This window comes from Cajanus cajan, chromosome 1 (genome assembly GCF_000230855.2).
Source record: "Cajanus cajan strain Asha chromosome 1, NIPB_CcT2T_4, whole genome shotgun sequence".
NCBI classification, from domain to species: domain Eukaryota; kingdom Viridiplantae; phylum Streptophyta; class Magnoliopsida; order Fabales; family Fabaceae; genus Cajanus; species Cajanus cajan.
In genome coordinates, this window is record NC_138517.1 from 45944879 (window position 1) to 45966079 (window position 21201).

The 21201-nt window shown below is 31.5% G+C and overlaps 5 protein-coding genes across 5 annotated transcripts; all 5 read left to right on the top strand.

Moving 5' to 3' along the window:
- Positions 1-2011: 2011 nt before the first annotated feature.
- On the top strand, positions 2012-3199 carry LOC109793136 (putative calcium-binding protein CML19). The gene has a single exon (XM_020352604.3). It carries the CDS (start codon positions 2577-2579, stop codon positions 2970-2972), a length of 396 nt encoding a protein of 131 aa, XP_020208193.2. The 5' UTR covers positions 2012-2576; the 3' UTR covers positions 2973-3199.
- A 2925-nt stretch (positions 3200-6124) lies between these two features.
- On the top strand, positions 6125-7759 carry LOC145954597 (uncharacterized). Its single transcript, XM_083069224.1, has 3 exons — positions 6125-6836; positions 7185-7508; positions 7596-7759. Exons 1-3 carry the CDS (start codon positions 6125-6127, stop codon positions 7757-7759), a joined length of 1200 nt encoding a protein of 399 aa, XP_082925350.1.
- Positions 7760-15316: 7557 nt separating this feature from the next.
- LOC145954598 (uncharacterized) lies at positions 15317-16950 on the top strand. The gene is made up of 2 exons (XM_083069225.1): positions 15317-15990; positions 16719-16950. The coding sequence occupies exons 1-2, from the start codon at positions 15317-15319 to the stop codon at positions 16948-16950; spliced, it is 906 nt and encodes a 301-aa protein (XP_082925351.1).
- A 412-nt stretch (positions 16951-17362) lies between these two features.
- Positions 17363-18997, top strand: LOC145954599 (uncharacterized). Its single transcript, XM_083069228.1, has 3 exons — positions 17363-18074; positions 18423-18746; positions 18834-18997. Exons 1-3 carry the CDS (start codon positions 17363-17365, stop codon positions 18995-18997), a joined length of 1200 nt encoding a protein of 399 aa, XP_082925354.1.
- A 412-nt stretch (positions 18998-19409) lies between these two features.
- LOC145954600 (uncharacterized) lies at positions 19410-20330 on the top strand. The gene has a single exon (XM_083069233.1). It carries the CDS (start codon positions 19410-19412, stop codon positions 20328-20330), a length of 921 nt encoding a protein of 306 aa, XP_082925359.1.
- The last annotated feature ends 871 nt before the right edge of the window (positions 20331-21201 follow it).

The following is a 21201-nucleotide window of genomic DNA, read 5'->3' on the forward strand; positions in this document are numbered from 1 at the left end:
TATTATTGTTACGGTCAACATGATTATTACCACTACCATCAAACATTATTTGATCTAAATCAAATAAATAACAAAATAAGACAATAACATTATTTGTTATGCAATAAATATCGGATAAAATTGATATTTATTTTTCTCTTATCCTGATACATTTTTAACTTGCTCTATATGGATAAAAAAAATAATTTTCATCATACCTTTTCATATTTTGACCGTTAAATGAATATTTAATGTACGAAGAATTTTAAAGAGTAAATAATTATTGGTCATGCAAAACATTTAAAAAGCAAGCGCGCAATTACGCGTTTTAGAAATATTTATTTGCTAATTGAAATTCTTATCGTCAACTCTTTACTCCCCTTTCTTTAAGATAACATTTGTTGATTATACATTGGAAGTTTTCCGATCTTCGCGGAGTCAGAATAATCTCTCGTAGAATTCAAAGATATATGTGGAGTAAGAATGACATTTGTTTTTCAAAATGTATTTTTTTTTTAATTAAGAGGAATAAATCATTTCTATCGGTCTACACCCATAAAAATAAAATTATTCTAAATTCTATAAAAAGACTTTCATTCATAATTTTATTTCTAAATCAAGATTAAACCACGATTTCTGATACAAGTAATTCTAACAACTTTTTTTAGTTTTTAATTTTTTTAATGAAAGTCATAATGTTCCAAAACTCACCATCAATAATTAATGTGCGCTCACATGGTATGACTTGTTGGTTAAACATTATTTAAAAAAATATATTTAATATGTAATTCCAAATTATTAAATCAAAATTTAATACAATATTTTGGATAATATATTAAAATTTGAATTATAATAATCACTAATCACTTTATATACAAAAGAAATTATATTTTGATTTCCTATATATATATATATAAGGAGAGATCCTTTTACTTCAGGAGTAAGTCTACCTAGACTTACTTCGTTCAATAACTTATATTCTACATCAAATTTTAACGATCCAATCGTTCAATTTAAAGTTCTTAATGCATAGATCAAATCTACAAGTTTTTAGAAAATTTGAAAATCATTTAATACTTCATTTCATTAATTCAAATTGACGGATAATCATAAAATCATTTTATATATACATTGATTTGAATTAATGAAACTCAGTATCAAATGATTTTCAAATTTTTTAAAAATTTACAAATTTGATCTATGTATTAAAAACTTTAAATTAAACTGTTGGATCGTTAAAATTTGATGTAGAATATGAGTTATTGAACGGAGTAAGTCTAGGTAGACTTATTCCTGGAATAAAAGGATCCCCCCCCTCTCTCTCTCTCTCTCTCTCTCTATATATATATATATATATATATATATATATATATATATATATAATTTAATCAATATATATATTTGCTTTAAAAAGTGTTAATTAAATTCACGTGTTTCATGGATATTCCTTTAGTACTAACTAGCAGCACTAGATTAATTCAACCGAAGTTTATGTTGCTGTCATAAATTCAAGTCAAATTGAGTATACTTATTATTAAAAAGATTATAAAAAATGACGCCTTTTTTTAATTTTATGTTTTTCCACTTAGAAGATTCAAATTGACACCCTTCTTAAAATACTAAAACAAAATTCCCTGTACCACATATAATATATAAACCAACGTACACATGCCTTTAAGCCTTTACACAATTTTCCACATTCACATAAAAATGTGGTAGAACTCAAAACAAGAGAAACATTCCGAATATGAACTCTATTAATTTTTTCTTCTAAATTCGGTCAACTGTGTTCTGTGGTCTGCTTTTTACATCTAGAAATTTCGAACTAAGTGGGATGCTTTCTCTTTTAACGGAGAACCTAAGTGGGTTGTTACTATTCAAATATTTTTAGTCAACTTTGTTTCCTATTTGTCATAATTAGTGGTCAGACTTTGAATGTCAACTCGTATTTGAGGCACTAGAAATTTTGACGGTTTCATGCATGACGATAAAACATTTAAGTCCATAGACGACGGTGTTGCTCTCTTAACGGGTCATACAAGTTATTGGGTCAACTCACGTTGTTACGATGTATAAACTATGCCTCCATCTAGGTCATCTAAATCATATATATACATTTACCTCTTCCAATTTCAAACCCATCAGCAATATCAATTGATGCTTTGCACTTCTTCATCTATATTTATCATACTTATACAACTCAATTTATATAATAGCTAGAGCTATATTCTTACTTATGCAACTGAATTTATCCTAAGGTGAAGCTTTTGGAAGTCTTTGTTTATATTGTGATTACATCAGCTACAAGTAAAATCACAATCGTGATTGCAATACAAAATCTTAATGTTATATATTTTTTCTTTCACGGGTATTTTTTGACCTATTGGATCTTAAATTATCTGTTCACGATATTGTGATTATCGTTGATTAGAAGAGTTTTCGATCGAGGCATTAAAGAAGGTGTGTTACCACTTGAAAGTTATCTTGATCGCACTTGTAGCTGCATTTGTCTATTGTTTCTTGCAATATTAAGGATCATAGCGAAAATCACCTTGACCTCAACCTCAACCTCAAATTGAAACCTTGCTTTTGATTACATGATGGACAAGATGAGTCAATATGTACGTGTGTTCAATCACTTTGATGAGAATGGAGACGGCAAGATATCACCATCGGAGTTGCGGCAATGTGTGGAGGCGGTCGGCGGCGAGTTGTCGTTGGAGGAGGCGGAGGCGGTGGTGGAGCTTCTAGACTCGGACAAGGACGGGTTAGTGGGGTTGGACGATTTTGTGAGGTTTGCGGAGGAAGGGGAGGAGGAAGAGAAAGTGAAAGACCTAAGAGAGGCTTTTAAGATGTATGAAATGGAGGGGTGTGGTTGCATCACGCCAAAGAGTCTCAAGAGGATGCTTGGGAGATTGGGAGAGTGCAAGAGCATAGATGAGTGTAAAGTTATGATCGCTAGATTTGACCTAGATGGGGATGGGGGTACTTAGTTTTGATGAATTTAGGGTCATGATGTTGTAACATTACCTTAATAGTTCATTGCTTCTTTACTAGTTTGCTTTGGCTTTTGGCCATGTGTTAGGATTTAGGAACAACATACGCCATCATGTGTGTGTACCTATATATATAGGGTACCCTTTTGTTGGCAGATTTTATTGGAATTAATTGATACTTGAGGAAGTTGAAAAATTAATGTTTGATCGTCTCTGCATTTTTATTGCCTCCATTTTCCATTTTTTTTCTTCTTATGTGTTATTCATTCTTTAGATCGATGACGCATTTCAAACTTAATCTAGGTTTTATATCCACGATGAATCATTCAATTGTAGGTTTCAGCACTAAAATTCTTGTTCGAAGCTTCAGGTTTGTTGTATAATTGAGTTTTGAAAACGCAACGTCTTGTTAAACGAAGGGGTATTCCAAACTGAGTAAACCTCCACCTTCATTCCCATATATGCCTAACCATGGTTTTAAATTGCGGTTGCAGTCGCAGTTATAGTTACTGCAGTTACGGGTATTGCAAGAATTACAATACGGATTGCAATTGTTGTGGTGTAAAATTATTAATTATTTACACTAAATATAAAAAATTGTAATTATCGATATATATTTTATTTTTAAAGATTTATACATTTTTTTCCTTTTTTTTAAACATTATATTATTTTAATAAATAATTTAATTTATTTTAAAATTAATTTAAAAGCAAGAGAAACACAATAGTGATTAGATTAATTCCCACTTAATATTTGTGTTAGATTTATGAGATTTTTCTTTATTTAAATTTTGAATTTTGAATAAATTTTAGATAAGATATATGTTATTGTTACAGTTTTATGTATTATATTTTATTTTCAGTTATTCAATATAATCTCAACAAGTAAAGTTGTTAGTAGATGAGATTTGTTAGGAATTTTAAATTGATTGTAAGCCTATACATAGGCATCCTCTTCTATGAATTTTAATGGTAATTTAATGATAGTTTTCCATCTTCAATTTTAATTTTAATTTGTCTGCAAGATCCAATTTTTCTATATTTTTTCACAAAATATTTTCAACAAGTGGTACCAAGAGCTTGCTTCTTACGGGCTATGAGGAAAAAGTTTATTGAGCGCTAAACACATTGAGGTTGAGTGCGAACACTAAATTGGGTGATTTATTGTTCAAACAATTTTTGGTGCAAGGATGTCTACTTCCACCAATTCACCAGTAATTCCAATGTTTAATGGTGAAAATTATCATATTTGGGCCGTCAAGATGAAATTTGTTTTAAGATCTTAAGGTTTATGGAATGTTGTAATTTCTGAAGCTGATCCACCACCATTGAGAGAAAATCCAACCATTGCACAAATCGAAGCTTATGAGGAGGAGAAGCTTATGTGGGACAAGATTCAAGATGAATTTGAAGGCAGTAGTAGAGTCAAATCTATTAGGCTTCTCACATTGAAGAGATAATTTGAATTGATGAAGATGAAGCATAATGAATCTGTTAAAGATTATTCTGGCAGATTAACGGATGTTGTGAACCAAATGCGACTTCTTGGTGAAACATCATTTATAGATCAAAAGGTTGTCAAAAAAATCATGGTTTCGGTGCCCGAAAGATTTGAAGCCAAGATTTCTGCAATTGAAGAGTCTTGTGATTTGCAAACTCTCACAATTACTGAATTGACCAGCAAGCTTCACGCACAAGAGCAAAGAGTCTCCATTAGAAGTGATGAAGTTGTTGAAGGTGCCTTTCGAGCAAAGCACAATGGAAGGAATTTTGGAAAGTCACGAACTTTCAATAAGAACAAAGGAAAAGATGAAGGTTCTTCAAAAAAAGGAAATTTTTTGCCCTGCTTTCATTGCCAAAGAACCAACCATTCTAAAGAAGCTTGTTGGTTTAAAGATAAACCACTTTTTCACTATAATTTTTGCAATAAAAATGGTCATAGTAAAATGTATTGCAGATTAAAGAAGAATCAGCTTGAACAACAATTAGAAAAATAAGCAAATGTGATTGAAGAAAAAAATGATGATGAAGATGAGTATTTATTTATGGCATCTCAAGAAATCAATTCACATGAATTGAATACTTGGCTCATTGACAGTGGTTGCACTAGTCACATGACTAAATATTTATCATTTTTTACCTCCATTGACAAATCAATTAAGCCAAAAGTCAAGATGTGGGAAATGGTGAAATTGTACAAGAAAATGGAAAAGGTACAATTTCTATTGCAACCAAGAAAGGTATGATAATTGTTAAAGATGTTCTCTACATTCCAAAATTGGATCAAAATGTTCTTAGTGTTCCACAAATGCTAAGGAATGGTTATGGAGTCTCTTTTAAAGAGAATTATTGTTTTATCATGGATGAACATGGTTTAGAGATTGCAAAAATTGAGATGACCAAAAACAATTTTTATTTGAAATTTGATTTGGTTGAAAATCATGATTTTATTGAAGATCATGATTTTATTGCTAAAATTGATGAGAGTAATGTTTGACATGCAAGATTTGGTCACACTTTTATGCATGATGTATTTGATATGACAAATTCCAACAAATGGTATTCAAAGACAGGAGGAGGAGTTAGATTGAATGACTATGAAGACAATGATTTGGGTCAACAAATTGATGTGCAACAACTTGATGACATGGAATTTCAAAACTCAATTTTTGGAGTTCATGAAACTAAAATTTGTGATGTTCATGGCAAATCTCAAGGAGGAGTGTTAGATTTATGAGATTTTCTATTATTTAAATTTTGAATAAATTTTAGATAAGATATTTGTTATTGTTACAGTTTTATTTATTATATTTTATTTTCAGTTATTCAATATAATCTCAACAAGTAAAGTTGTTAGTAGATGAGATTTGTTAGGAATTTTAAATTGATTGTAAGCCTATACATAGGAATCCTCTTCTATGAATTTTAATGGTAATTTAATGATAGTTTTCCAACTTCAATTTTAATTTTAATTTGTCTGCAAGATCCAATTTTTCTATATTTTTTCACAAAATATTTTCAACAAGTGGTACCAAGAGCTTTCTTCTTACGGGCTATGAGGAAAAAGTTTATTGAGCGCTAAACACATTGAGGTTGAGTGCAAACACTAAATTGGGTGATTTATTGTTCAAACAATTTTTGGTGCAAGGATGTCTACTTCCACCAATTCACCAGTAATTCCAATGTTTAATGGTGAAAATTATCATATTTGGGCCGTCAAGATGAAATTTGTTTTAAGATCTCAAGGTTTATGGAATGTTGTAATTTCTGAAGCTGATCCACCACCATTGAGAGAAAATCCAACTATTGCACAAATCAAAGCTTATGAGGAGGAGAAGCTGAAAAAAGATAAATCTATCACTTGCCTACATGCAGGACTTGCAGATCATATTTTTACTAAAATCATGGACTTAGAAACACCTAAACAGGTGTGGGACAAGATTCAAGATGAATTTGAAGGCAGTAGCAGAGTCAAATCTATTAGGCTTCTCACATTGAAGAGAGAATTTGAATTGATGAAGATGAAGGATAATGAATATGTTAAAGATTATTCTGGCAGATTAATGGATGTTGTGAACCAAATGCGACTTCTTGGTGAAACATCATTTATAGATCAAAAGGTTGTCGAAAAAATCATGGTTTCGGTGCCCGAAAGATTTGAAGCCAAGATTTCTGCAATTGAAGAGTCTTGTGATTTGCAAACTCTCACAATTACTGAATTGACCAGCAAGCTTCACGCACAAGAGCAAAGAGTCTCCATTAGAAGTGATGAAGTTGTTGAAGGTGCCTTTCGAGCAAAGCACAATGGAAGGAATTTTGGAAAGTCACGAACTTTCAATAAGATCAAAGGAAAAGATGAAGGTTCTTCAAAAAAAAGAAATTGTTTGCCCTGCTTTCATTGCCAAAGAACCAACCATTCTAAAGAAGCTTGTTGGTTTAAAGATAAACCACTTTTTCACTATAATTTTTGCAATAAAAATGGTCACAGTGAAAAGTATTGCAGATTAAAGAAGAATCAGCTTGAACAACAATTAGAAAAACAAGCAAATGTGATTGGAGAAAAAAAATGATGATGAAGATGAGTATTTATTTATGGCATCTCAAGAATTCAATTCACATGAATTGAATACTTGGCTCATTGACAGTGGTTGCAGTAGTCACATGACTAAATATTTATCCTTTTTTACCTCCATTGACAAATCAATTAAGCCAAAAGTCAAGATGTGGGAAATGGTAAAATTGTACAAGCCAATGGAAAAGGTACAATTTCTATTGCAACCAAGAAAGGTATGATAATTGTTAAAGATGTTCTGTACATTCCAAAATTGGATCAAAATGTTCTTAGTGTTCCACAAATGCTAAGGAATGGTTATGGAGTCTCTTTTAAAGTGAATTATTGTTTTATCATGGATGAACATGGTTTAGAGATTGCAAAAATTGAGATGACCAAAAACAGTTTTTATTTGAAATTTGATTTGGTTGAAAATCATGATTTTATTGAAGATCATGATTTTATTGCTAAAATTGATGAAAGTAATGTTTGACATGGAAGATTTGGTCACACTTTTATGCATGATGTATTTGATATGACAAATTCCAACAAATGGTATTCAAAGACAGGAGGAGGAGTTAGATTGAATGACTATGAAGACAATGATTTGGGTCAACAAATTGATGTGCAACAACTTGATGACATGACATTTCAAAACTCAATTTTTGGAGTTCATGAAACTAAAATTTGTGATGTTCATGGCAAATCTCAAGGAGGAGTGTTAGATTTATGAGATTTTCCTTTATTTAAATTTTGAATAAATTTTAGATAAGATATTTGTTATTGTTAAAGTTTTATTTATTATATTTTATTTTCAGTTATTCAATATAATCTCAACAAGTAAAGTTGTTAGTAGATGAGATTTGTTAGGAATTTTAAATTGATTGTAAGCCTATACATAGGAATCCTCTTCTATGAATTTTAATGGTAATTTAATGATAGATTTCCATCTTCAATTTTAATTTTAATTTGTCTGCAAGATCCAATTTTTCTATATTTTTTCACAAAATATTTCCAACAAGTGGTATCAAGAGCTTCCTTCTTACGGGCTGTGAGGAAAAAGTTTATTGAGCGCTAAACACATTGAGGTTGAGTGCAAACACTAAATTGGGTGATTTATTGTTCAAACAATTTTTGGTGCAAGGATGTCTACTTCCACCAATTCACCAATAATTCCAATATTTAATGGTGAAAATTATCATATTTGGGCCGTCAAGATGAAATTTGTTTTAAGATCTCAAGGTTTATGGAATGTTGTAATTTCTGAAGCTGATCCACCACCATTGATAGAAAATCCAACCATTGCACAAATCGAAGCTTATGAGGAGGAGAAGCTGAAAAAAGATAATGCTATCACTTGCCTACATGCAGGACTTGCAGATCATATTTTTACTAAAATCATGGACTTAGAAACACCTAAACAGGTGTGGGACAAGATTCAAGATGAATTTGAAGGCAGTAGCAGAGTCAAATCTATTAGGCTTCTCACATTGAAGACAGAATTTGAATTGATGAAGATGAAGGATAATGAATATGTTAAAGATTATTCTGGCAGATTAATGGATGTTGCGAACCAAATGCAACTTCTTGGTGAAACATCATTTGTAGATCAAAAGGTTGTCGAAAAAATCATGGTTTCGGTGCCCGAAAGATTTGAAGCCAAGATTTCTGCAATTGAAGAGTCTTGTGATTTGCAAACTCTCACAATTACTGAATTGACCAGCAAGCTTCACGCACAAGAGCAAAGAGTCTCCATTAGAAGTGATGAAGTTGTTGAAGGTGCCTTTCGAGCAAAGCACAATGGAAGGAATTTTGGAAAGTCACGAACTTTCAATAAGATCAAAGGAAAAGATGAAGGTTCTTCAAAAAAAAGAAATTTTTTGCCCTGCTTTCATTGCCAAAGAACCAACCATTCTAAAGAAGCTTGTTGGTTTAAAGATAAACCACTTTTTCACTATAATTTTTGCAATAAAAATGGTCACAGTGAAAAGTATTGCAGATTAAAGAAGAATCAGCTTGAACAACAATTAGAAAAACAAGCAAATGTGATTGGAGAAAAAAAATGATGATGAAGATGAGTATTTATTTATGGCATCTCAAGAATTCAATTCACATGAATTGAATACTTGGCTCATTGACAGTGGTTGCAGTAGTCACATGACTAAATATTTATCCTTTTTTACCTCCATTGACAAATCAATTAAGCCAAAAGTCAAGATGTGGGAAATGGTAAAATTGTACAAGCCAATGGAAAAGGTACAATTTCTATTGCAACCAAGAAAGGTATGATAATTGTTAAAGATGTTCTGTACAAATCGAAGCTTATGAGGAGGAGAAGCTGAAAAAAGATAATGCTATCACTTGCCTACATGCAGGACTTGCAGATCATATTTTTACTAAAATCATGGACTTAGAAACACCTAAACAGGTGTGGGACAAGATTCAAGATGAATTTGAAGGCAGTAGCAGAGTCAAATCTATTAGGCTTCTCACATTGAAGAGAGAATTTGAATTGATGAAGATGAAGGATAATGAATATGTTAAAGATTATTCTGGCAGATTAATGGATGTTGTGAACCAAATGCAACTTCTTGGTGAAACATCATTTGTAGATCAAAAGGTTGTCGAAAAAATCATGGTTTCGGTGCCCGAAAGATTTGAAGCCAAGATTTTTGCAATTGAAGAGTCTTGTGATTTGCAAACTCTCACAATTACTGAATTGACTAGCAAGCTTCACGCACAAGAGCAAAGAGTCTCCATTAGAAGTGATGAAGTTGTTGAAGGTGCCTTTCGAGCAAAGCACAATGGAAGGAATTTTGGAAAGTCGCGAACTTTCAATAAGAACAAAGGAAAAGATGAAGGTTCTTCAAAAAAAGGAAATTTTTTGCCCTGCTTTCATTGCCAAAGAACCAACAATTCAAAAGAAGCTTGTTGGTTTAAAGATAAACCACTTTTTCACTATAATTTTTGCAATAAAAATGGTCACAGTGAAAAGTATTGCAGATTAAAGAAGAATCAGCTTGAACAACAATTAGAAAAACAAGCAAATGTGATTGAAGAAAAAAAATGATGATGAAGATGAGTATTTATTTATGGCATCTCAAGAATTCAATTCACATGAATTGAATACTTGGCTCATTGACAGTGGTTGCACTAGTCACATGACTAAATATTTATCCTTTTTTACCTCCATTGACAAATCAATTAAGCCAAAAGTCAAGATGTGGGAAATGGTAAAATTTTACAAGCCAATGGAAAAGGTACAATTTCTATTGCAACCAAGAAAGGTATGATAATTGTTAAAGATGTTCTCTACATTCCAAAATTGGATCAAAATGTTCTTAGTGTTCCACAAATGCTAAGGAATGGTTATGGAGTCTCTTTTAAAGAGAATTATTGTTTTATCATGGATGAACGTGGTTTAGAGATTGCATAAATTGAGATGACAAAAAACAGTTTTTATTTGAAATTTGATTTGGTTGAAAATCATGATTTTATTGACGATCATGATTTTATTGCTAAATTTGATGAGAGTAATGTTTGACATGGAAGATTTGGTCACACTTTTATGCATGATGTATTTGATATGACAAATTTCAACAAATGGTATTCAAAGACAGGAGGAGGAGTTAGATTGAATGACTATGAAGACAATGATTTGGGTCAACAAATTGATGTGCAACAACTTGATGACATGACATTTCAAAACTCAATTTTTGGAGTTCATGAAACTAAAATTTGTGATGTTCATGGCAAATCTCAAGGAGGAGTGTTAGATTTATGAGATTTTCCTTTATTTAAATTTTGAATAAATTTTAGATAAGATATTTGTTATTGTTACAGTTTTATTTATTATAATTTATTTTCAGTTATTCAATATAATCTCAACAAGTAAATTTGTTAGTAGATGACATTTGTTAGGAATTTTAAATTGATTGTAAGCCTATACATAGGAATCCTCTTCTATGAATTTTAATGGTAATTTAATGATAGTTTTCCATCTTCAATTTTAATTTTAATTTGTCTGCAAGATCCAATTTTTCTATATTTTTTCACAAAATATTTCCAACAAGTGGTATCAAGGGCTTCCTTCTTACGGGCTGTGAGGAAAAAGTTTATTGAGCGCTAAACACATTGAGGTTGAGTGCAAACACTAAATTGGGTGATTTATTGTTCAAACAATTTTTGGTGCAAGGATGTCTACTTCCACCAATTCACCAGTAATTCCAATGTTTAATGGTGAAAATTATCATATTTGGGCCGTCAAGATGAAATTTGTTTTAAGATCTCAAGGTTTATGGAATGTTGTAATTTCTGAAGCTGATCGACCACCATTGAGAGAAAATCCAACCATTGCACAAATCGAAGCTTATGAGGAGGAGAAGCTAAAAAAAGATAAAGCTATCACTTGCCTACATGCAGGACTTGCAGATCATATTTTTTCTAAAATCGTGGACTTAGAAACACCTAAACAGGTGTGGGACAAGATTCAAGATGAATTTGAAGGCAGTAGCAGAGTCAAATCTATTAGGCTTCTCACATTGAAGAGAGAATTTGAATTGATGAAGATGAAGGATAATGAATATGTTAAAGATTATTCTGGCAGATTAATGGATGTTGTGAACCAAATGCGACTTCTTGGTGAAACATCATTTATAGATCAAAAGGTTGTCGAAAAAATCATGGTTTCGGTGCCCGAAAGATTTGAAGCCAAGATTTCTGCAATTGAAGAGTCTTGTGATTTGCAAACTCTCACAATTACTGAATTGACCAGCAAGCTTCACGCACAAGAGCAAAGAGTCTCCATTAGAAGTGATGAAGTTGTTGAAGGTGCCTTTCGAGCAAAGCACAATGGAAGGAATTTTGGAAAGTCACGAACTTTCAATAAGAACAAAGGAAAACATGAAGGTTCTTCAAAAAAAGGAAATTTTTTGCCCTGCTTTCATTGCCAAAGAACCAACCATTCTAAAGAAGCTTGTTGGTTTAAAGATAAACCACTTTTTCACTATAATTTTTGCAATAAAAATGGTCACAGTGAAAAGTATTGCAGATTAAAGAAGAATCAGCTTGAACAACAATTAGAAAAACAAGCAAATGTGATTGAAGAAAAAAAATGATGATGAAGATGAGTATTTATTTATGGCATCTCAAGAATTCAATTCACATGAATTGAATACTTGGCTCATTGACAGTGGTTGCACTAGTCACATGACTAAATATTTATCCTTTTTTACCTCCATTGACAAATCAATTAAGCCAAAAGTCAAGATGTGGGAAATGGTAAAATTTTACAAGCCAATGGAAAAGGTACAATTTCTATTGCAACCAAGAAAGGTATGATAATTGTTAAAGATGTTCTCTACATTCCAAAATTGGATCAAAATGTTCTTAGTGTTCCACAAATGCTAAGGAATGGTTATGGAGTCTCTTTTAAAGAGAATTATTGTTTTATCATGGATGAACATGGTTTAGAGATTGCATAAATTGAGATGACAAAAAACAGTTTTTATTTGAAATTTGATTTGGTTGAAAATCATGATTTTATTGAAGATCATGATTTTATTGCTAAATTTGATGAGAGTAATGTTTGACATGGAAGATTTGGTCACACTTTTATGCATGATGTATTTGATATGACAAATTTCAACAAATGGTATTCAAAGACAGGAGGAGGAGTTAGATTGAATGACTATGAAGACAATGATTTGGGTCAACAAATTGATGTGCAACAACTTGATGACATGACATTTCAAAACTCAATTTTTGGAGTTCATGAAACTAAAATTTGTGATGTTCATGGCAAATCTCAAGGAGGAGTGTTAGATTTATGAGATTTTCCTTTATTTAAATTTTGAATAAATTTTAGATAAGATATTTGTTATTGTTACAGTTTTATTTATTATAATTTATTTTCAGTTATTCAATATAATCTCAACAAGTAAATTTGTTAGTAGATGACATTTGTTAGGAATTTTAAATTGATTGTAAGCCTATACATAGGAATCCTCTTCTATGAATTTTAATGGTAATTTAATGATAGTTTTCCATCTTCAATTTTAATTTTAATTTGTCTGCAAGATCCAATTTTTCTATATTTTTTCACAAAATATTTCCAACAAGTGGTATCAAGAGCTTCCTTCTTACGGGCTGTGAGGAAAAAGTTTATTGAGCGCTAAACACATTGAGGTTGAGTGCAAACACTAAATTGGGTGATTTATTGTTCAAACAATTTTTGGTGCAAGGATGTCTACTTCCACCAATTCACCAGTAATTCCAATGTTTAATGGTGAAAATTATCATATTTGGGCCGTCAAGATGAAATTTGTTTTAAGATCTCAAGGTTTATGGAATGTTGTAATTTCTGAAGCTGATCGACCACCATTGAGAGAAAATCCAACCATTGCACAAATTGAAGCTTATGAGGAGGAGAAGCTGAAAAAAGATAAAGCTATCACTTGCCTACATGCAGGACTTGCAGATCATATTTTTTCTAAAATCGTGGACTTAGAAACACCTAAACAGGTGTGGGACAAGATTCAAGATGAATTTGAAGGCAGTAGCAGAGTCAAATCTATTAGGCTTCTCACATTGAAGAGAGAATTTGAATTGATGAAGATGAAGGATAATGAATATGTTAAAGATTATTCTGGCAGATTAATGGATGTTGTGAACCAAATGCAACTTCTTGGTGAAACATCATTTATAGATCAAAAGGTTGTCGAAAAAATCATGGTTTCGGTGCCCGAAAGATTTGAAGCCAAGATTTCTGCAATTGAAGAGTCTTGTGATTTGCAAACTCTCACAATTACTGAATTGACTAGCAAGCTTCACGCACAAGAGCAAAGAGTCTCCATTAGAAGTGATGAAGTTGTTGAAGGTGCCTTTCGAGCAAAGCACAATGGAAGGAATTTTGGAAAGTCGCGAACTTTCAATAAGAACAAAGGAAAAGATGAAGGTTCTTCAAAAAAAGGAAATTTTTTGCCTTGCTTTCATTGCCAAAGAACCAACAATTCAAAAGAAGCTTGTTGGTTTAAAGATAAACCACTTTTTCACTATAATTTTTGCAATAAAAATGGTCACAGTGAAAAGTATTGCAGATTAAAGAAGAATCAGCTTGAACAACAATTAGAAAAACAAGCAAATGTGATTGAAGAAAAAAAATGATGATGAAGATGAGTATTTATTTATGGCATCTCAAGAATTCAATTCACATGAATTGAATACTTGGCTCATTGACAGTGGTTGCACTAGTCACATGACTAAATATTTATCCTTTTTTACCTCCATTGACAAATCAATTAAGCCAAAAGTCAAGATGTGGGAAATGGTAAAATTTTACAAGCCAATGGAAAAGGTACAATTTCTATTGCAACCAAGAAAGGTATGATAATTGTTAAAGATGTTCTCTACATTCCAAAATTGGATCAAAATGTTCTTAGTGGTCCACAAATGCTAAGGAATGGTTATGGAGTCTCTTTTAAAGAGAATTATTGTTTTATCATGGATGAACATGGTTTAGAGATTGCATAAATTGAGATGACAAAAAACAGTTTTTATTTGAAATTTGATTTGGTTGAAAATCATGATTTTATTGAAGATCATGATTTTATTGCTAAATTTGATGAGAGTAATGTTTGACATGGAAGATTTGGTCACACTTTTATGCATGATGTATTTGATATGACAAATTTCAACAAATGGTATTCAAAGACAGGAGGAGGAGTTAGATTGAATGACTATGAAGACAATGATTTGGGTCAACAAATTGATGTGCAACAACTTGATGACATGACATTTCAAAACTCAATTTTTGGAGTTCATGAAACTAAAATTTGTGATGTTCATGGCAAATCTCAAGGAGGAGTGTTAGATTTATGAGATTTTCCTTTATTTAAATTTTGAATAAATTTTAGATAAGATATTTGTTATTGTTACAGTTTTATTTATTATAATTTATTTTCAGTTATTCAATATAATCTCAACAAGTAAATTTGTTAATAGATGACATTTGTTAGGAATTTTAAATTGATTGTAAGCCTATACATAGGAATCCTCTTCTATGAATTTTAATGGTAATTTAATGATAGTTTTCCATCTTCAATTTTAATTTTAATTTGTCTGCAAGATCCAATTTTTCTATATTTTTTCACAAAATATTTCCAACAAGTGGTATCAAGAGCTTCCTTCTTACGGGCTGTGAGGAAAAAGTTTATTGAGCGCTAAACACATTGAGGTTGAGTGCAAACACTAAATTGGGTGATTTATTGTTCAAACAATTTTTGGTGCAAGGATGTCTACTTCCACCAATTCACCAGTAATTCCAATGTTTAATGGTGAAAATTATCATATTTGGGCCGTCAAGATGAAATTTGTTTTAAGATCTCAAGGTTTATGGAATGTTGTAATTTCTGAAGCTGATCGACCACCATTGAGAGAAAATCCAACCATTGCACAAATCGAAGCTTATGAGGAGGAGAAGCTGAAAAAAGATAAAGCTATCACTTGCCTACATGCAGGACTTGCAGATCATATTTTTTCTAAAATCGTGGACTTAGAAACACCTAAACAGGTGTGGGACAAGATTCAAGATGAATTTGAAGGCAGTAGCAGAGTCAAATCTATTAGGCTTCTCACATTGAAGAGAGAATTTGAATTGATGAAGATGAAGGATAATGAATATGTTAAAGATTATTCTGGCAGATTAATGGATGTTGTGAACCAAATGCGACTTCTTGGTGAAACATCATTTATAGATCAAAAGGTTGTCGAAAAAATCATGGTTTCGGTGCCCGAAAGATTTGAAGCCAAGATTTCTGCAATTGAAGAGTCTTGTGATTTGCAAACTCTCACAATTACTGAATTGACCAGCAAGCTTCACGCACAAGAGCAAAGAGTCTCCATTAGAAGTGATGAAGTTGTTGAAGGTGCCTTTCGAGCAAAGCACAATGGAAGGAATTTTGGAAAGTCACGAACTTTCAATAAGAACTAAGGAAAAGATGAAGGTTCTTCAAAAAAAGGAAATTTTTTGCCCTGCTTTCATTGCCAAAGAACTAACCATTCTAAAGAAGCTTGTTGGTTTAAAGATAAACCACTTTTTCACTATAATTTTTGCAATAAAAATGGTCACAGTGAAAAGTATTGCAGATTAAAGAAGAATCAGCTTGAACAACAATTAGAAAAACAAGCAAATGTGATTGAAGAAAAAAAATGATGATGAAGATGAGTATTTATTTATGGCATCTCAAGAATTCAATTCACATGAATTGAATACTTGGCTCATTGACAGTGGTTGCACTAGTCACATGACTAAATATTTATCCTTTTTTACCTCCATTGACAAATCAATTAAGCCAAAAGTCAAGATGTGGGAAATGGTAAAATTTTACAAGCCAATGGAAAAGGTACAATTTCTATTGCAACCAAGAAAGGTATGATAATTGTTAAAGATGTTCTCTACATTCCAAAATTGGATCAAAATGTTCTTAGTGTTCCACAAATGCTAAGGAATGGTTATGGAGTCTCTTTTAAAGAGAATTATTGTTTTATCATGGATGAACATGGTTTAGAGATTGCAAAAATTGAGATGACCAAAAACAGTTTTTTTTGAAATTTGATTTGGTTGAAAATCATGATTTTATTGAAGATCATGATTTTATTGCTAAAATTGATGAGAGTAATGTTTGACATGGAAGATTTGGTCACACTTTTATGCATGATGTATTTGATATGACAAATTCCAACAAATGGTATTCAAAGACAGGAGGAGGAGTTAGATTGAATGACTATGAAGACAATGATTTGGGTCAACAAATTGATGTGCAACAACTTGATGACATGGAATTTCAAAACTCAATTTTTGGAGTTCATGAAACTAAAATTTGTGATGTTCATGGCAAATCTCAAGGAGGAGTGTTAGATTTATGAGATTTTCTTTTATTTAAATTTTGAATAAATTTTAGATAAGATATTTGTTATTGTTACAGTTTTATTTATTATATTTTATTTTCAGTTATTCAATATAATCTCAACAAGTAAAGTTGTTAGTAAATGAGATTTGTTAGGAATTTTAAATTCATTGTAAGCCTATACATAGGCATCCTCTTCTATGAATTTTAATGGTAATTTAATGATAGTTTTCCATCTTCAATTTTAATTTTAATTTGTCTGCAAGATCCAATTTTTCTATATTTTTTCACAAAATATTTTCAACAAGTGGTACCATAAGCTTGCTTCTTACGGGCTACGAGGAAAAAGTTTATTGAGCGCTAAACACATTGAGGTTGAGTGCAAACACTAAATTGGGTGATTTATTGTTCAAACAATTTTTGGTGCAAGGATGTCTACTTCCACCAATTCACCAGTAATTCAATTGTTTAACGGTGAAAATTATCATATTTGGGCCGTCAAGATGAAATTTGTTTTAAGATCTCAAGGTTTATGGAATGTTGTAATTTCTGAAGCTGATCCACCACCATTGAGAGAAAATCCAACTATTGCACAAATCAAAGCTTATGAGGAGGAGAAGCTGAAAAAAGATAAATCTATCACTTGCCTACATGCAGGACTTGCAGATCATATTTTTACTAAAATCATGCACTTAGAAACACCTAAACAGGTGTGGAACAAGATTCAAGATGAATTTGAAAGCAGTAGCAGAGTCAAATCTATTAGGCTTCTCACATTGAAGAGAGAATTTGAATTGATGAAGATGAAGGATAATGAATATGTTAAAGATTATTCTGGCAGATTAATGGATGTTGTGAACCAAATGCGACTTCTTGGTGAAACATCATTTATAGATCAAAAGGTTGTCAAAAAAATCATGGTTTCGGTGCCCGAAAGATTTGAAGCCAAGATTTCTGCAATTGAAGAGTCTTGTGATGTGCAAACTCTCACAATTACTGAATTGACCAGCAAGCTTCACGCACAAGAGCAAAGAGTCTCCATTAGAAGTGATGAAGTTGTTGAAGGTGCCTTTCGAGCAAAGCACAATGGAAGGAATTTTGGAAAGTCACGAACTTTCAATAAGAACAAAGGAAAAGATGAAGGTTCTTCAAAAAAAGGAAATTTTTTGCCCTGCTTTCATTGCCAAAGAACCAACCATTCTAAAGAAGCTTGTTGGTTTAAAGATAAACCACTTTTTCACTATAATTTTTGCAATAAAAATGGTCACAGTGAAAAGTATTGCAGATTAAAGAAGAATCAGCTTGAACAACAATTAGAAAAACAAGCAAATGTGATTGAAGAAAAAAAATGATGATGAAGATGAGTATTTATTTATGGCATCTCAAGAATTCAATTCACATGAATTGAATACTTGGCTCATTGACAGTGGTTGCACTAGTCACATGACTAAATATTTATCCTTTTTTACCTCCATTGACAAATCAATTAAGCCAAAAGTCAAGATGTGGGAAATGGTAAAATTTTACAAGCCAATGGAAAAGGTACAATTTCTATTGCAACCAAGAAAGGTATGATAATTGTTAAAGATGTTCTCTACATTCCAAAATTGGATCAAAATGTTCTTAGTGCTCCACAAATGATAAGGAATGGTTATGGAGTCTCTTTTAAAGAGAATTATTGTTTTATCATGGATGAACATGGTTTAGAGATTGCAAAAATTGAGATGACCAAAAACAGTTTTTATTTGAAATTTGATTTGGTTGAAAATCATGATTTTATTGAAGATCATGATTTTATTGCTAAAATTGATGAGAGTAATGTTTGACATGGAAGATTTGGTCACACTTTTATGCATGATGTATTTGATATGACAAATTCCAACAAATGGTATTCAAAGACAGGAGGAGGAGTTAGATTGAATGACTATGAAGACAATGATTTGGGTCAACAAATTGATGTGCAACAACTTGATGACATGACATTTCAAAACTCAATTTTTGGAGTTCATGAAACTAAAATTTGTGATGTTCATGGCAAATCTCAAGGAGCAGTGATAGATTTATGAGATTTTCCTTTATTTAAATTTTGAATAAATTTTAGATAAGATATTTGTTATTGTTACAGTTTTATTTATTATATTTTATTTTCAGTTATTCAATATAATCTCAACAAGTAAATTTGTTAGTAGATGACATTTGTTAGGAATTTTAAATTGATTGTAAGCCTATTCATAGGAATCCTCTTCTATGAATTTTAATGGTAATTTAATGATAGTTTTCCATCTTCAATTTTAATTTTAATTTGTCTGCAAGATCCAATTTTTCTATATTTTTTCACAAAATATTTCCAACAAGTGGTATCAAGAGCTTCCTTCTTACGGGCTGTGAGGAAAAAGTTTATTGAGCGCTAAACACATTGAGGTTGAGTGCAAACACTAAATTGGGTGATTTATTGTTCAAACAATTTTTGGTGCAAGGATGTCTACTTCCACCAATTCACCAGTAATTCCAATGTTTAATGGTGAAAATTATCATATTGGGGCCTTCAAGATGAAATTTGTTTTAAGATCTCAAGGTTTATGGAATGTTGTAATTTCTGAAGCTGATCGACCACCATTGAGAGAAAATCCAACCATTGCACAAATTGAAGCTTATGAGGAGGAGAAGCTGAAAAAAGATAAAGCTATCACTTGCCTACATGCAGGAATTGCAGATCATATTTTTGCTAAAATCATGGACTTAGAAACACCTAAACAGGTGTGGGACAAGATTCAAGATGAATTTGAAGGCAGTAGCAGAGTCAAATCTATTAGGCTTCTCACATTGAAGAGAGAATTTGAATTGATGAAGATGAAGGATAATGAATATGTTAAAGATTATTCTGGCAGATTAATGGATGTTGTGAACCAAATGCGACTTCTTGGTGAAACATCATTTATAGATCAAAAGGTTGTCGAAAAAATCATGGTTTCGGTGCCCGAAAGATTTGAAGCCAAGATTTCTGCAATTGAAGAGTCTTGTGATTTGCAAACTCTCACAATTACTGAATTGACCAGCAAGCTTCATGCACAAGAGCAAAGAGTCTCCATTAGAAGGGATGAAGTTGTTGAAGGTGCCTTTCGAGCAAAGCACAATGGAAGGAATTTTGGAAAGTCACAAACTTTCAATAAGAACAAAGGAAAAGATGAAGGTTCTTCAAAAAAAGGAAATTTTTTGCCCTGCTTTCATTGCCAAAGAACCAACCATTCTAAAGAAGCTTGTTGGTTTAAAGATAAACCACTTTTTCACTATAATTTTTGCAATAAAAATGGTCACAGTGAAAAGTATTGCAGATTAAAGAAGAATCAGCTTGAACAACAATTAGAAAAACAAGCAAATGTGATTGAAGAAAAAAAATGATGATGAAGATGAGTATTTATTTATGGCATCTCAAGAATTCAATTCACATGAATTGAATACTTGGATCAATGACAGTGGTTGTACTAGTCACATGACTAAATATTTATCCTTTTTTACCTCCATTGACAAATCAATTAAGCCAAAAGTCAAGATATGGGAAATGGTAAAATTTTACAAGCCAATGGAAAAGGTACAATTTCTATTGCAACCAAGAAAGGTATGATAATTGTTAAAGATGTTCTCTACATTCCAAAATTGGATCAAAATGTTCTTAGTGTTCCACAAATGCTAAGGAATGGTTATGGAGTCTCTTTTAAAGAGAATTATTGTTTTATCATGGATGAACATGGTTTAGAGATTGCAAAAATTGAGATGACCAAAAACAGTTTTTATTTGAAATTTGATTTGGTTGAAAATCATGATTTTATTGAAGATCATGATTTTATTGCTAAAATTGATGAGAGTAATGTTTGACATGGAAGATTTGGTCACACTTTTATGCATGATGTATTTGATATGACAAATTCCAACAAATGGTATTCAAAGACAGGAGGAGGAGTTAGATTGAATGACTATGAAGACAATGATTTGGGTCAACAAATTGATGTGCAACAACTTGATGACATGACATTTCAAAACTCAATTTTTGGAGTTCATGAAACTAAAATTTGTGATGTTCATGGCAAATCTCAAGGAGGAGTGTTAGATTTATGAGATTTTCCTTTATTTAAATTTTGAATAAATTTTAGATAAGATATTTGTTATTGTTACAGTTTTATTTATTATATTTTATTTTCAGTTATTCAATATAATCTCAACAAGTAAATTTGTTAGTAGATGACATTTGTTAGGAATTTTAAGTTGATTGTAA

Coding starts and splice junctions, on each gene's coding strand:
- LOC109793136 (XM_020352604.3), top strand. CDS start 2,577: ATGATGGACAAGATGAGTCAATATGTACGTGTGTTCAATCACTTTGAT.
- LOC145954597 (XM_083069224.1), top strand. CDS start 6,125: ATGTCTACTTCCACCAATTCACCAGTAATTCCAATGTTTAATGGTGAA. Junction 6,837..7,184: donor GATCAAAGGAAAAGATGAAG/GTTCTTCAAAAA, acceptor AAATCAATTAAG/CCAAAAGTCAAGATGTGGGA. Junction 7,509..7,595: donor TATTGCTAAAATTGATGAAA/GTAATGTTTGAC, acceptor ATTCAAAGACAG/GAGGAGGAGTTAGATTGAAT.
- LOC145954598 (XM_083069225.1), top strand. CDS start 15,317: ATGTCTACTTCCACCAATTCACCAGTAATTCCAATGTTTAATGGTGAA. Junction 15,991..16,718: donor AATGGAAGGAATTTTGGAAA/GTCACGAACTTT, acceptor TTGACATGGAAG/ATTTGGTCACACTTTTATGC.
- LOC145954599 (XM_083069228.1), top strand. CDS start 17,363: ATGTCTACTTCCACCAATTCACCAGTAATTCAATTGTTTAACGGTGAA. Junction 18,075..18,422: donor GAACAAAGGAAAAGATGAAG/GTTCTTCAAAAA, acceptor AAATCAATTAAG/CCAAAAGTCAAGATGTGGGA. Junction 18,747..18,833: donor TATTGCTAAAATTGATGAGA/GTAATGTTTGAC, acceptor ATTCAAAGACAG/GAGGAGGAGTTAGATTGAAT.
- LOC145954600 (XM_083069233.1), top strand. CDS start 19,410: ATGTCTACTTCCACCAATTCACCAGTAATTCCAATGTTTAATGGTGAA.